Here is a 14,826-nt window from a genome sequence, read left to right as displayed (position 1 = left end):
ATGTCTTCTCTCCAGATAATTGCCTTTCTGGTAGCTGTGGCTGACTTGGCCCTCTGTGGGCTCATCTCCAATGGCTTCATAGTTACAATGAAGATTACTGAATGGGCTAAAAGCAAGAGACTCACTTCCAGTAATCATCTGCTTCTGAGTATTGGGATATCGAATTTCATCAGCACAATTTTAATGGCTGTGTATTTCCTCTGTGAATTCTTAACCGACACCAGGAACTGCATTTTAGTGCAAATAATCAATGGCATCGCAGCCTTTGCCGTATTCTCCAGATTTTGGCTCACTGCATTGCTCTGTGTCTTTTATTGCATCAAGATAGTGAACAGCAACAATTCACTTTTCCTTTGGTGCAAGATGAGGATATCATGGCTAATGCCCCAGCTTCTCGTGGGATCTCTAGTCATCTCCATGATTGTTTCCATTTTTTCCATCCGGCAAACTTCTATACAATCCAAGAGCAACACAACAGCCAACATTAGAAATGTGACACAAGCAAGGACATTGATATCCTTTTACACTTCATCCCAACAGCTGGTTTTAAGTATTTATTCTGGCTGTCCCCTTCTCGTGGTTTTACTTTGCTCCATACTGGTTGTTGCCTCGCTGTGCCGACACGTCTGCCGGATGACAAGTAAAGAATCCAGTTTTAGGAACTTCCAAACAGAAGCTCATGTCAGGGCAGCTGGGACAGTGCTCTCCCTCTTGATCCTTTACCTTTTACTTTATCTAACAGAGAACGTGGCTGTGCTTATATATACCGATAAAAATCGATTCATTTATGTATTTGTGTTGTTGGTGTACGCCCCTGCTCAGGCTACCATCTTGATATTGGTTAACCCTAAACTAAACCAGGAAGCTACCCGTATGCTTACAAGAACAAAGTCTTGAGTTCTCAGGCCCAAACTAGATGAGGTATTTGTCATATACTTTACTGTTGTGTGCTTGATATTTCTTTTTCGATAACTGGCATGGGGTGGGGGGACTTGAACCGGATTGGAGCTGTGGTGCACAGGGAGTGGAGCTTTCACCCTTTGCCCTTGCCATGGTCCTGATTGGAATCAGTCCCTCCTGTATCTACTATTCACAAAGGGAAGAAAACTCTGCACATGATAGCTTTCCTACCACTGCTAATACCACACATAAGGGGGCGGGGGGTGATTCTGATTGAGACGTGGAAGGAACAAAGGGTGAAAACTCTTCCCCCAGGCCATGTTCCCTGTCCAGCTCAGGATTCTATGCCAGTTATTTCATTTTTTTTATAAAACACAAGAATGACGGGGAAAACAACATGTCAGACGTCACATCTAATTTGGTCTTCAATAGCTTGTTCACATGAAAGGGAGCGTTCTCCAAGTGGCATTGATTCACTGACTGACTATGATTTCTTTAAGTGCAGCAGAACTATTCACAGCCTAGTGTAACCATCTCGAATTTCACTTAGCAATGCCATCTTACGACACCAAAGGATGCAATCTCTGAATTGATGCACAGATAACAAAGAGTACTGGAGAAAAAACTGTGGTTGATGAAAGCTCGCAACTTAGGACTTTAGGCCAGGATGTTATGATTTCTACAAATTGCTTCTAAACACAGAGACTGCAATTTACAAATCCAAAAACTAGATACAGACGGAATACTTGAATCGTCATTACAACTCTATGGATTACTATGGACTCTGTTAAATCATTTATTTAGCAAAAGCTATCCCAGCTTACTCTGACCTTGACTTTTCTCTGCTTTCTGCTATTGGCTAGCTAATCCGTTCTCTGTTACCCCTTAAAATGGGCCCTCTCCTCTGCTTTCACCTTGTTCTATCTGTCTAACATGGGACCAAATCATGCTGCAGCCTAAATTTCACCATAATGTATGTAATCCTCCTGCATATGGTTCTTCATTATCAACAAAACTCTCATCCACATGTAATAAACATACTATGTTGTATACTTGGGGATGCAGCCTTGGTATTGCTCATTTAGCCTTTTTTGTTTTGCAGATAAGATAGCTGTACCTTAAGTTGGGACAATACTGGGAATTTCCTGGAGCTGATCCTCTCTCTTTTGTAGTTGCTTAAGTTTAGATTAATCTTATATTACACTATTTTTCTAGTATTTCATTTTAGAATAAAATGTGCCATGTAGCCATACAAAAATAATCCCATAGAGACTCAAATTTGTGTATAGTTGCTTTAAATAGTAGCAAGTTATCAAATGCATAATAAAGGCTAGTATACAAGCCTGAAAGGTTTCTTTCCTTTGACTGAAATAGGAGACAGTGGCTCAGTTCAGACAACACATATCTCAAAGGTGGTTTTAGAACTACATGGTGGAGTTTTTACATCAGCGTGGAGAAATGAGTTGACTGGTGAGCAAACTCCACACAACGAGGTTTTTGTTTGTTTGGAAAACACTCCATGCAGAATAACTACGCACAACCATTGTGTTGCGTGTTGTGTGGCAGGCTCCTTTGAATTGACTTTTCCCACTGGCTACAGAGTTCCCTGGCAAGAGCAGCGAGAGGTGTGAGTGCCACTCTAGGAGAGCCGCCGTGATTGTTTTTTTGCAGCAATGGCTGATGGGATACCATTGGGACAACCAGGGGAGGAGAGAGGGCAGAGGAACTGTCAATCAAATGTCATGATGGATCTTCCTCAACTCCATGGTAGCCCACAATCATACAACGATGGAGTTAGAACTGGTTGTGTGGGGAGTACCTCCTAAAACTCAACCGTTGAGTGGAGTTTTCACACTGCGTTGTTGACTAACGTGTTGTCTACTGAGCTAGTGATTTACCAGCACCATCTGCTGGATAGTCTGCTGCTTTCTCCAATAAGAAATCTCATTTAACAAGTAGTGAATCAGCAAAAGAGGGCAAGGATGGTATAATCAAAACACAGAGTACTCTTCTCTCAAATATCCATGCTCAGCCACCATGGTTAAGAGGTGGTCTTGGCCAAATATAAGGAAGAGCGCTGAGAACAAACCCGAACAGTCACACATAGGCAATGAGAAAAGCTCATAATCACTCCTATTGCTATTAAGGACAACATGGTTAAATGTGTTCAAAACAAAATCCCATTCAGCTCTTCCTCTGGCTACTGAGATTTCAGGAAGCATTTCCCACATATATTCATGTCTGTTCATAGCCATAAGGGCTTTATACTCACTATTTTAAAAGATGAACATGGATGTTGTCAAGTTGATGAATTGTACATGCCAGTTCTAGATCCTGCATTAATGCAAGTTGGATGCTGACATGTGGAAATACACACAGCCAGCACATGGGAGAATGGGGAGTTTTGGGATTTATTAGAGTTGCAAGTGCTGCAGCCAATGCTCACTTGCACCAACTGGCTCATACCTTTGCAGCATGAGTTATGGGGGAGCTGAGCAGCACAGCAGCCAGATCTTCTTCAGTGGGAATCGGCTCAGAGCAGTACGGCAGACCGAGAGCTGAGTACCGCCTAAGGGCATAGTGCAGCCTATTAGCCTCATGTCAAAATACCTGAACTCTAGCAAGAAGCCAAACAACACAATCAATGGGATTTACTCTTGAGTAAAGGAACCAGCAGCTCTGTAGTTTATGAACTTGAAGATGCACAGCTTCGCATGATCAAAGGAATGGAAGATCAATCCTTCGCACTTGTGGACTACCAGGAAAAGGTTTTAATGGGGGAGGAATTTAAAAAATCATAAAAAAGAAATGGATCAACCAATCTGATTCAAATTTGGCATGCTGAAAGCCCTCCTGAAGAGCTATCACTGTGCCAATTTTGTTCACTTTTTTTTAAAAAGTGAGGGAGCTGTGGTCAAAGAGCTTGAAGACCAGGAGCCATGTTTTGTCCTCTGTTGTGGGTTCTTGCAAGTGGCTGGGTGCTGGTGTGACTCATTTCAATAGTTCTATTGTAAAGCTGTTGCTGTGAGGTGGGGGCATATCTCCAATCCCCCCTCCTAAGAAGTGCTGTATCTGACGTCAGAGAAGGGGGGATCTGAACCAAGTACAAGGCAGAGGTGAGGGTCTGAGCTCTAAAACACAAAAACACAGTTTTCTGTGCAAACTGACAAGGCTCAGAGAGACAAATAATTTGGCCAAGAATGCCACTTGGGGCCCCAGAGGCATTCTGGGAAATAAAGGTGGGGCTATAGACCGGTGCGTCACTTTGCAGCATGCCAGCCTCCCAGTTTAAATAAAAATGATAATTACAAGCGCTTAAAAAAAAAAAAAAATCAGGAGGGACAGGGAGCCTGGTGGCAAATCTTTAGATCTATCCAACATTTCTAAATCAGACAGAGAATAGGCTAAATTGGGTGTGTCACATTTACAGTTGTATATATCTTTAAAAACAATTAAAATTGTGTATCTCTTTCATAGGCGTGTGCAACATATTTCATTGGGGTTTGCACCCAAGGAATAATTTTTAAAGGTGAACACTTATTTGAATACCCAGTCATAAAGGATATTATTTGTATTCATTTATTTATTAAACACTGTAGACACTGATGCCCTGCTCTGTGTTTGGCTTGCCTGACCATGGGAAGGCTGTTGCAGTTGGGAGGGGGGGAGGATGAGGAGACGCTCTTCAAGCCCCAGCGTTGTTGGGGCATTGTGCTGACACTGGCTGGAGGAGGGGCTTACAAGGCAATATTAGCCTTCAGAGCCCTCCTCCTGGCCTCTTTGAAGTGCGGCTCCCAGCAGAGTGATTCCATTCTGCTCCTGCTGTTGGGAGCAGCAGCGCTTTCTTGGAGGCAGCGGTTTTTCTGCACAATGGCGGAGCAGCCGGAGTGCAGCCAGAATGTTGTTCCTGCTGTGCCCGGAACCCCCTCTGGATCCCTACTCAAAGACCCCCTCAATTTGGTGCTTATTGCTTGATATATTAGGGTGTGCCTGGGCACACCAGGCACACCCCTTACGCACACCTATGATCTCTTTACTCAACTGTGACTTAACTTTAAATTTTTCAAAATCCCGCAATTTCTTCTTATAGTACTTCAATTTCCAAAGAACTAAGAAGAAAGAACACTGCCAATGCCAAAAAAGAAATTTTTTTAAGCATGGCATAGCCTGCTATAGGTAAATGCAAGTTTACTTATAATTGAGGAGTTCAAGCAAAAGGACATTTAGGGTGCTTCCAGCTGAGGCCTCTATTGTGCAATTCCCCAGCCTTATTCATGGAATTTTATAGGGTTATCTAGATGACATCCATTGTAATTCTCCTGTGTTTTCCTACTACTTCTTCCATCTTTTTTCTTACCATGGAGTAGTTCCACTGAAATGAATGAAACTTAACTTAGTCTGTTCATTTCAATGAGTCTACTCTAAGGAGGATTTTATCCTGTGTTAAGAAAAGATGACATAGCTGCATAATGCCTTCTAATACTTTGCGCTGTCCAGAAGTAACCTTTACAGTCTAATCCAAAGAACAGCAAACGTTACATAACGAGGGTGTGTGTGACATACTTCAGAACTGCCCCTCTTCCAACATAGTGTGTAGCATTAATACATTATGCGACAGATGCATACACATACCATGAAAATATGAGATCCGAACCCCCACTATCTACATGAACATAGGAAACTAAAGATCCAGGTGCTGTGCACAGGATGGAGGCACAGATGTTCAGCAACAGCAGCAAGACATATATGCTACTAATAGCAGGAAAAAACAGACAGCGGAGTTTGTGCAGTTTTCTACATCAGTCAAATAGGGCTTCAATGTGATGACCCCAGACACCTTCCTTGGTCCTCACTAAGTTACTCTACTCCACCCAATTTTTATTTTAAAAATGTCTTACTGGCAGCTGGGATTGCTCCAAAGCGACATGTGAGCCTCTGGCTGCCGCCATCTTAATTTGCCATGAATGCCTCTGGGTAGGTTACTGGTCATTTGCGACTAGCCCTGCCCACCCATGGCAGCATTTTCATGGTTGTGCTCAAATCTTCAAATGTGCCCACGGGCCCAAAAGGGAACCTAGAGGACTAACATGCTTAATGGATACAAGCTATGAAGACTAACGCTAGGATAAGGTGTTGTGCATGGAAACTCACAGCATTTTTTCAACTCTATAAAAATAAATACTACTGCAGCTTTTGCACCCTCTAAACACGGAATCCTTTAAATTGCACTGCTTTGGCCTTACTCTCATCAAATAAATCCCAAAATTAAACTGTAACTTGAAAAACGATGGCAATGTAGAACATTTGTGTAGTTAGTGACATCGCTCTAGAAAGGATTCTTATGGAAATTCATAACAAGAGATCTCTGTTCATTTCCATGGCTTTATGTTCTCTTCCTCCCACAATAATAATATTCCAACGCCGCCCCCCGCCCCCCACCTCCACTTTTCATCTCTACTTGACAGTGCTGGTAATCCACTATTTTCCTACATTATAATTTCTTATGCTGATATTAATTTCTGATTTGGCTGCCTGGTTGGTGTTTCATTGCAGTATTCTAGGATAAACACACCCCAGTCATTGTCAGTAATGTGGAAAGAAGTAACTGGAGAGTCCTGTTGAATTTGAATGGTTTGATGCTTGGGGCCTAATAGTTTTTTTGCTTTCTTTTTAAATCCTGAAGTTCTGCTTTCCATCTCCACTCAACAACTTTGGCAAGGTGTCAAAGAGCATGAAGATCAGGAGCCATGTTTTGTCCTCTGTTGTAAGTTCTTGCAAGTGGCTGGGTGCTGGTGCCACTCATTTCAATAGATCAAATAAGCACCAAAAACTTGCTTGTATGCTGGGGGTGTGGGGGTGGAACTTGTACCAGAATATGAAGGCAAGATCTATCCAGTGATCCTGAGGCCGAAGGATATGTATCTGCACAGCCAGTTTGCTTCTCAACTATTTAGACATCTGCTTGTTCAACTGGCTGCTGACTTTCGGAGCCTGCTTCTGTAGAAAGATAGTGTATGATCCACTGTGCACAGTTCATAAAGGCATCTGCTGCAGCTTCCACTCCACTTATGGTGCAACTTTCTTCTGGATACCACAACAGCCCACAAAAAGAGCAGCAAGAAAACATTTTTTTACAGGTTCTTGTGGACAATGGTGTTATTGCCTGAGCAGGGATTCCCACAAGGAATCCTTTCAGTCCCGTCTCCCCTTCTGTAAGGACCCTGGACTTATCTCCACCACAGCCTCACCCTCTGTGAGGGAATTTACCATGACTGCTCCACTGCCAAAGCCATCTGCTCTCCTTCTGGAAGCCAGGAAGGGGCAGGTCTATCACTGCCTGTTATTCACCATAATATCTGCATGGAGCCTTCATGGAAATAAATAGTCTCAGCATGCTGTCAATTTTGTGCTCTGCTTGTAGGCCCGTAGCAGATTTTGGTTGGCTGCTATTTGACAAAGAAAACTGATTCAACAGTGTTGTCCTTATGTTCTCAGTGATAGTTCAGTCTTTGCCATCACCCTCTTAAACTAACCCCTTTCTTTTCTGAACAGAATTGGAGAGACATAAATTACAGATACATATCCCAGAAGGGTTTTCTTTCCTTCAGTGTGTTCACCAACAGATCCCCTGAAGAGATAGATAGATATACACCTATTGTTCCCTTATGCTACCCACAACCCTAAGATAATATTAAGTTTCTGAAGCTCATATTCTGTAACCTGCCTCCCTACCCACTCACACTACAAGCAGAACAGGATGTAAGTCATAGTTTCTTAGGACTGTCTCTTTCATTGATATTCATATGCCATGAGGTCTTATTGTCAGTTGTGTTCATTGAAAATGGGATTTTGGTACATCATAACATTGTGACTGAACTTGTTGCAGATTGATTTGTGACACAGCAACCTAGAATCAATAGGAAGTTCCCTCCTCTACCACCAGCAACCTGAGCAGTGCCATATCACTTCTACACCCGCCCGTTAGCAAAATATTTTCCAAAAGATGTGCTCAGAATGCACAGTAGGTTAATGGAGATGGTTCCCAAAGGCATTCCTTTAACAAATCATGTTATGGCTGCACCAGTTAGACTGTTTGGGAACTATTTGATTGTTTACCTCAAAACATAGAATACAAAAACACAGAAAGGCTATTGAGGTAGCAGCAAACACTCGGTGTTTTAAATTTGTAATTCTGCATTGCTGCTGTTTTTATCTGGTTGAGCTTTTATATTGTATTTTATATTATGGTTTTATACTGTTGTTTTATACTTCGAATGTTTTTAATTTTTGTGAACCGCCCAGAGAGCTCCGGCTATTGGGCGGTATAGAAATGTAATAAATAAATAAGTAATAAATAAATAAAATAGCCGTTGGTACTTAAACAGAACTTAACACTTTATTATTATAATAGGCACCTCAGCTGTCCTTCTGAGTACCCTGCATTTCCCATGCACTCAAAGCACAAAAATCTTAAATGTTTTAATCTTTTGTCCCTGCCCTGTATGAATTTGCTATCCACATGCCAAGTGCCAAATGAGGCACCCAGCCAATGCAAGAATGAGGCTTTTCAAGGATCTAACGAAAGGTACTGTCCTATTTAACCTCCAGCTGCAATCACAGCAATGCAAATGGAGAATGGGTATCATTTTCACAGTGCTTCATCAGGGAAGCATCTTTTTGCATTTCCCTTTCCATAAACAAATCTGGTGTCTTTTTAGATACTAAAGAAACAAAAATCTATCATAATTTGATGGATAAACATATCAATTAAGGCCACAAACATGGACACTTATCTAAAAGAAACCTACATTGAACATAGTAGGACTAATGTCTCTCTGTGTGTAAGAGATTGGATTGTGTTTGTTGACTAAAAGCTACAATTCAAAAATCAAGATCTTTGGTATGGCAACTGCAACATCAAGCACAGTCAAATCTTTATTCAGAAGAGATATAATCAGTCAGATCCTTTGGCTTAACTAAACAGAAGAAATCAAACTGCTTGACAAAGTCCACTTCCAGATGAAGCGTTTCTCATGCTATTTGCCCTGCCTCATTCACGGAATTTCATGTGGGATTCAGAGTGCTGTCTTCCAGTCATTCCCTTTGTGTCTTCCTGCTGCTTCTCCAGTCTTCTTTCTTACTGCAGAAGAAACGTTCAAGAGAAAAAGACAGATAGCTGCACAATGCCTACTAATTGTTAGCACTAGGAGCCCTCCATCTGGAAGTACTCAGTATTAAAATCTTGTTCTATGCTATACATTAGGGGAGGGACTGTGGCTCAGTGGTAGAGCACCTGACTCCTCCACGTAGGGCTAGAAAAACCCCTGCCTGAAACCCTGGAGAGATCAGTGTTGACAATACTGGGCTAGACGGACCCATGACCTGACTCAGTACAAAACGGCTTCCTATGTTCCTAATAATGTGGGACACTATGCAGAGCTGAAGTTGATTTAAGTAAAGCACGTGAAATGCACAGTTCAAGTAGGCTGTAGAAATGTTCCCAGTAAAACTTAGCAAAGTACAAGAATGTGTTCAAATGGATCTCTGAGCTAACTCCACTATCATGGTTATCCCATGCTGGGTTTGGATGCTGTTTTGTACAATTGTGCATCGCATTTTAAAGAAGAAATCTCTCTCTCTCTCTGCATACAGGTGTGTTTGTAAATGGATGTCTGTCAGTCTGTTGGAGCCATAGTCCAAGAACATGATAGAGAGGTGAGCAACTAGCAATCAACAGGGAAGGTAAACTGCCCTAGCAAGCCCTGCAGAAAGTTTTTAGTTATCCCTTTCTAGAGGTTTCATCTCCAACTCCTGCCATTCTTCACTGGAGAGTGACATCTGGGGTTTCTGTGTCAAACTTTCTTATCCCCATAGCCACCAAAACAGAGCACCATCCCTGATTTACAGAAAGTCATGAGTCAGGTAGTTATAAAAAGCCTGTATCAGCACCATTGTTCCAGACAGAAGTGTTGTGGAAATAGGTTACATGAGAGCCCTACTCATTTGCATAATTCCCAATGTACTAAAAAGTACATCTCAGATCTTCTACCTGCACTTTCCATCTCAGCCCAACAACTTTGGTTGGGAGAGTGAAGCCCACCTGTATAGCAGGATCTGCAGATGATCAGGAGATATGTCTTCTCTCCAGATAATTGCCTTTCTGGTAGCTGTAGCTGACTTGGCCCTCTGTGGGCTCATCTCCAATGGCTTCATAGTTACAATGAAGATTACTGAATGGGCTAAAAGCAAGAGACTCACTTCCAGTAATCAACTGCTTCTGAGTATTGGGATATCGAATTGTATCAGCACAATTTCAACGGCTATGTATTTCCTCTGTAAATTCTTAACCCACACCAGGAACTGCATTTTAGTGCAAATACTCAATGGCGTCTCGAACTTTGCCGTATTCTGCAGATTTTGGCTCACTGCATTGCTCTGTGTCTTTTATTGCATCAAAATAGTGAACAGCAACCATTCCGTTTTCCTTTGGTGCAAGATGAGGATATCATGGCTAATACCCCAGCTTCTCGTGGGATCTCTAGTCATCTCCATGATTGTTTCCATTTTTACAGTCCAGCAAGGTTCTATACAATCCAAGAGCAACACAACAGCCAACATTAGAAATGTGACACAAGCAAAGGCATTGATACCCTTATCCACATCTTACAAAGTGCTGTTTTTAAGTATTGGTTCTGGCTGTCCCCTTCTCGTGGTTTTACTTTGCTCCATACTGGTTGTTGCCTCACTCTGCCGACACGTCTGCCGGATGACAAGTAAAGAATCCAGTTTTAGGAGCCTCCAAGCAGAAGCACATGTCAGGGCAGCTGGGACAGTGCTCTCCCTCTTGATCCTTTACCTTTTACTTTATCTGACAGGGAACGCGACTATACTTATAGATGCCGATAAATATAGATTCTTTTATTTATTTATGGTGTTTGTGTACGCCCCTGCTCAGGCTAAAATCTTGATATTGGTTAACCCTAAACTAAACCAGGAAGCTACCCGTATGCTTACAAGAACAAAGTCTTAACTTCTCAGGCCCAAACTAGATGTGATATTTGTCATATATTTTACCTTTGTGTGCTTGATTTTTCTTTCAACAACTGGCATGGGGTGGGGGAGACTTGAACCAGATTGGAGCTGTGGTGCGCAGGGAGGGGAGCTTTCACCCTTTGCCCCTGCCATGGTCCTGACTGGAATCAGTCCCTCCTGTATCTACTATTCACAAAGGGAGGAAAACTCTGCACATGATAGCTTTCCTACCACTGCTAATACCACACATAAGGGGGCTGGGGGTGATTCTGATTGAGACGTGGACAGGACAAAGGGTGAAAACTCTTCCCCCAGGCCATGTTCCCTGTCCTGCTCAGGATTCTATGCCAGCTATTTCATATTTTTTTTAAAAAAAAAGCAAGAATGCTGGAGGAAGCTACATGTCAAACTTCACATCTAATTTTGGTCTTCAATAGCTCATTCAAATGAAAGGGAGTGTTCTCCAAGTGGCATTGATTCACTGACTGACTATGTTTTCTCTAAGTGCAGCAGAATTATTCACTTAGCCCAGTGTAACCATCTCGAATTTCACTTAGAAATGCCAGCTTATGGCACCAAAGGATGCATTACAACTCTATGGATTACTATGGACTCTGTTAAATCATTTATTTAGCAAAAGCTATCCCAGCTTACTCTGTCCTTTACTTCTTTCTGCTTTCTGCTATTGGCTAGCGAATCCTTTCTCTGTTACCCCTTAAAATGGGCCCTCTCCTCTGCTTTCACCTTGTTCTATCTAACATGGGACCAAATCATGCCGCAGCCTAAACTTCACCATAATGTAATCATCCTGCTTATGATTCTTCATTATCAACAAAACTCTCATCCACATGTAATAAACATACTATGTTGTATACTTGGGGATACAGCCTTGGTATTGCTCATTTAGCCTTTTTTGTTTTGCAAATTAGATATCTGTACCTAAAGTTGGGACAATACTGGGAATTTCCTGGAGCTGATCCTCTCTCTTTTGTAGTTGCTTAACTTTAGATTAATCTTATATTACAGTATTTTTCTAGTATTTCATTTTAGAATAAAATGTGCCATGTAGCCATACAAAAATAATCCCATAGAGTATCAAATTTGTGTATAGTTGCATAAAAGAGTGGCAAGTTATCAAATGCATAATAAAGGCTAGCATATAAGCCTGAAAGGTTTCTTTCCTTTGACTGAAATAGGAGACAGTGGCTCAGTTCAGACAACACATATCTCAATGGTGATTTTTAGAACTCCACAGTGGAGTTTTTACATCAGCGTGGAGAAATGTGTTGACTGGTGGGCAAACTCCACGAGTTTTTTTTTGTGTGTGTGTGTGTGTGTGTGTGTGTGTGGAAACACTCCATGCAGAATAACCACACTGTGCAGAGGAGAGTTCCTGCACAACCGTTGTGTTGCGTGTTGTGTGGCAGGCTCCGTTGAATTGACTTTTCCAACTGGCTACAGAGTTCCCTGGCAAGAGCAGCAAAAGGACGGGTAAGGTCTCTCATTGAGAGCTCCCGAAAGGGGGGATCTGAAAAGCTTATTATCTCATCTAAAAAGGCATGGGTCATTAATGAAAATGAAGGAAGATGATTATGATTGTTAAGAGAGGGTGAAAATCCTGTTTTTTGGAAGCAGACTCAGAATAAGGAGGAGGAAAGCAGCCCGTTCTCTGGCTGTAAACAGATGGAAGGAGGGGGGAGCAAGAAAGCGAAACTAACTTTGGAATGTTAGAGCTCTCCTGTCTTCTAGTCTGATAAAGTGGTGATTTATATACTCCTAATCTGAGAGAAAGGTTTAATTGGCAGTAAATTCACCCTTTTAAAAAAAAAAAAGCATCGAAGAATAAAGTGTTTAACTGTGTAAGAAGAGAGAGACGCGGTGGATTGTAAACGGGACATTGACTGAGAGTTAAAAATAGATCCATGCCGTACGTTAGAAAATTGAAAAAAAAAAAAAAAAACCCGGGGAAGGCTACTTGGCAAAGAGTTCATCCTTCTAATCATAATTTGGCCCGTCTTGAGAAAGTATCTGTAGAAAAAGATTCACAAAGTGACGGAATTGGGAGCAATGGATCTGTTGAGATGGCGGAGGGGTCTGGCACGGTGCCAATTTCAACTGTATTGGAAGAATTGAAGAAGCTGATTCTGGAAAGCACTGCAGCTTTGAATAAGAAGATGGATGATTATGAAGCCAACGCGGCAACAAGGATGGGGGTGCTTGCAGATAAGATCACGCAGAATGACAGAGATATAAAAAAGATGGATGTGGAAGTAAAAGCACTTGTGAAAAAACTGGATGTCTTTGAAAGAAGTTGTGAGGTGAGATTTCAAGATCAAGAATTAAAGTTGATCCAGCTTCAGGATCAGGACCGTCGCTGTAATGTACGAATTAAACAATTTGTTGAAGAACCAGCAGAGGAGTTGAGAAAATCAGTTTTGAAGTGGTTCAATGATATGATGCCAGATTTGGATATAAAAGACTGTGATATTGAAAGGATCCATCGAGTGGGAGGAGCAAATTATAGAGGATCAACCAGAGACATTCTTGTGAGATTTGGCAGTTACTACAAAAAAGAGCAAGTGATGAAGAAATTGAGGTCTATGGTTATGATTAAATATAAAGGCAAAGCAGTGCAAGTTTACAACGATCTTTGTCAGCAAACTCTCCAATGGAGACACAGCGTCAAGCAAATAACTGAAACACTAACAAGAAATACAGTGAGATATTCTTGGGGTTACCCTGTTTTTCTAAAGTTTTCTTATGCTGGGGGCCAACACAGAGTAACCTCTTTGGAGCAGGGCAAGGAGTTGCTGAAGAGTTTGGGGTTACTTAAAGATGCAAGTCTTGGAGCTGGAGTTGGGAATGGAGCCAAAGCCGGGGCATCTGGGACGGGGTAAAATGGGGAATGGCTTATGAGATAATAATATGTTAAGTAGTTAAGTATAGAGATCTTGCCGCCAGGGCGGGGCCCCGCCTCCCCCCCTCCCCTAAGTTAGATAGTGGCCGGAGTAATAGACTCACGGGGATATGAGGGGGGAAGGTAGTGGGGGGAGGCGGGTTGGGGGGATTAATAGGGTGGGAGGGAGGGAGTTGAAGGGGGTTCAGGGTTTAATTTGTTTATTGTTGTGTATGTTTATGAGTTGCAGAGCACATGGGATCGGAAGGAAAATCAAAAGGGTAAATATGAATAAGAACATTAAAGTATCAACGCTCAATGTTAAAGGTCTGGGGGCAGTCGTGAAAAGGAGGAGAATAGAACAAATGTTAAATAAAGAAAGATCTGATATAATTATGATACAAGAAACACACCAAAAATTGGACGGTGTAAATGAAATTCGCACAAAGTGGTCAGTGTACTATGAAAAGTCATTAGGGATGTCAAAAAAAAATGGAGTAGCAATTTTGATTTTAAAAAAAAGTGGATTCATATTGGAAACTGTAAAAAAGGATGATAATGGTAGATATCTTATGATAAAGGGGCAAATTGAAAGTGAACAATATACACTAGTAAATGTTTATGCCCCTAATGAGAGACATAGGGAGTTCTTTATGGAGTTGTTTGATGAAATGGAGGAGTTTAGGGAAGGATATCTTATTTTGGCTGGGGATTTTAATATGGTAATGGACAATAGAGTGGATAGATCAAATCCCACAAATGTGGAAAAAAGAAATAATATTACTATATTGAATAAACTAGTAAAAGAAAAAGATTATGTAGATTGTTGGCGTTTATTGAATGGATCGAATTCGGGATTTTCTTACTACTCCTCAGTTCATCAGACATACTCTAGAATAGATTATATAATGGTTTCAAAAGAGTTTGCAAGTAAGGTATGTAAAATGGAAATGGGGGTAATAAAAGTAACAGATCATGCATTGTTAAGATTAGAGTTT

The 14,826-nt window shown here is 41.5% G+C and overlaps 2 protein-coding genes across 2 annotated transcripts; both read left to right on the top strand.

Moving 5' to 3' along the window:
* LOC134395421 (taste receptor type 2 member 1-like) lies at window positions 1-897 on the top strand. The gene has a single exon (XM_063121582.1). It carries the CDS (start codon window positions 1-3, stop codon window positions 895-897), a length of 897 nt encoding a protein of 298 aa, XP_062977652.1.
* Window positions 898-10,033: 9,136 nt separating this feature from the next.
* On the top strand, window positions 10,034-10,930 carry LOC134395420 (taste receptor type 2 member 9-like). Its single transcript, XM_063121581.1, has one exon. It carries the CDS (start codon window positions 10,034-10,036, stop codon window positions 10,928-10,930), a length of 897 nt encoding a protein of 298 aa, XP_062977651.1.
* Window positions 10,931-14,826: the final 3,896 nt, after the last annotated feature.

The sequence above is a fragment of the Elgaria multicarinata genome, chromosome 3 (assembly GCF_023053635.1).
Source record: "Elgaria multicarinata webbii isolate HBS135686 ecotype San Diego chromosome 3, rElgMul1.1.pri, whole genome shotgun sequence".
Classification (NCBI taxonomy): Eukaryota; Metazoa; Chordata; class Lepidosauria; order Squamata; family Anguidae; genus Elgaria; species Elgaria multicarinata.
This window is presented reverse-complemented; position numbering and strand designations above follow the sequence as displayed.

Bases quoted from the DNA above. Each gene is read 5' to 3' on its own strand.
- LOC134395421 (XM_063121582.1), top strand. From the start codon at position 1: ATGTCTTCTCTCCAGATAATTGCCTTTCTGGTAGCTGTGGCTGACTTG.
- LOC134395420 (XM_063121581.1), top strand. From the start codon at position 10,034: ATGTCTTCTCTCCAGATAATTGCCTTTCTGGTAGCTGTAGCTGACTTG.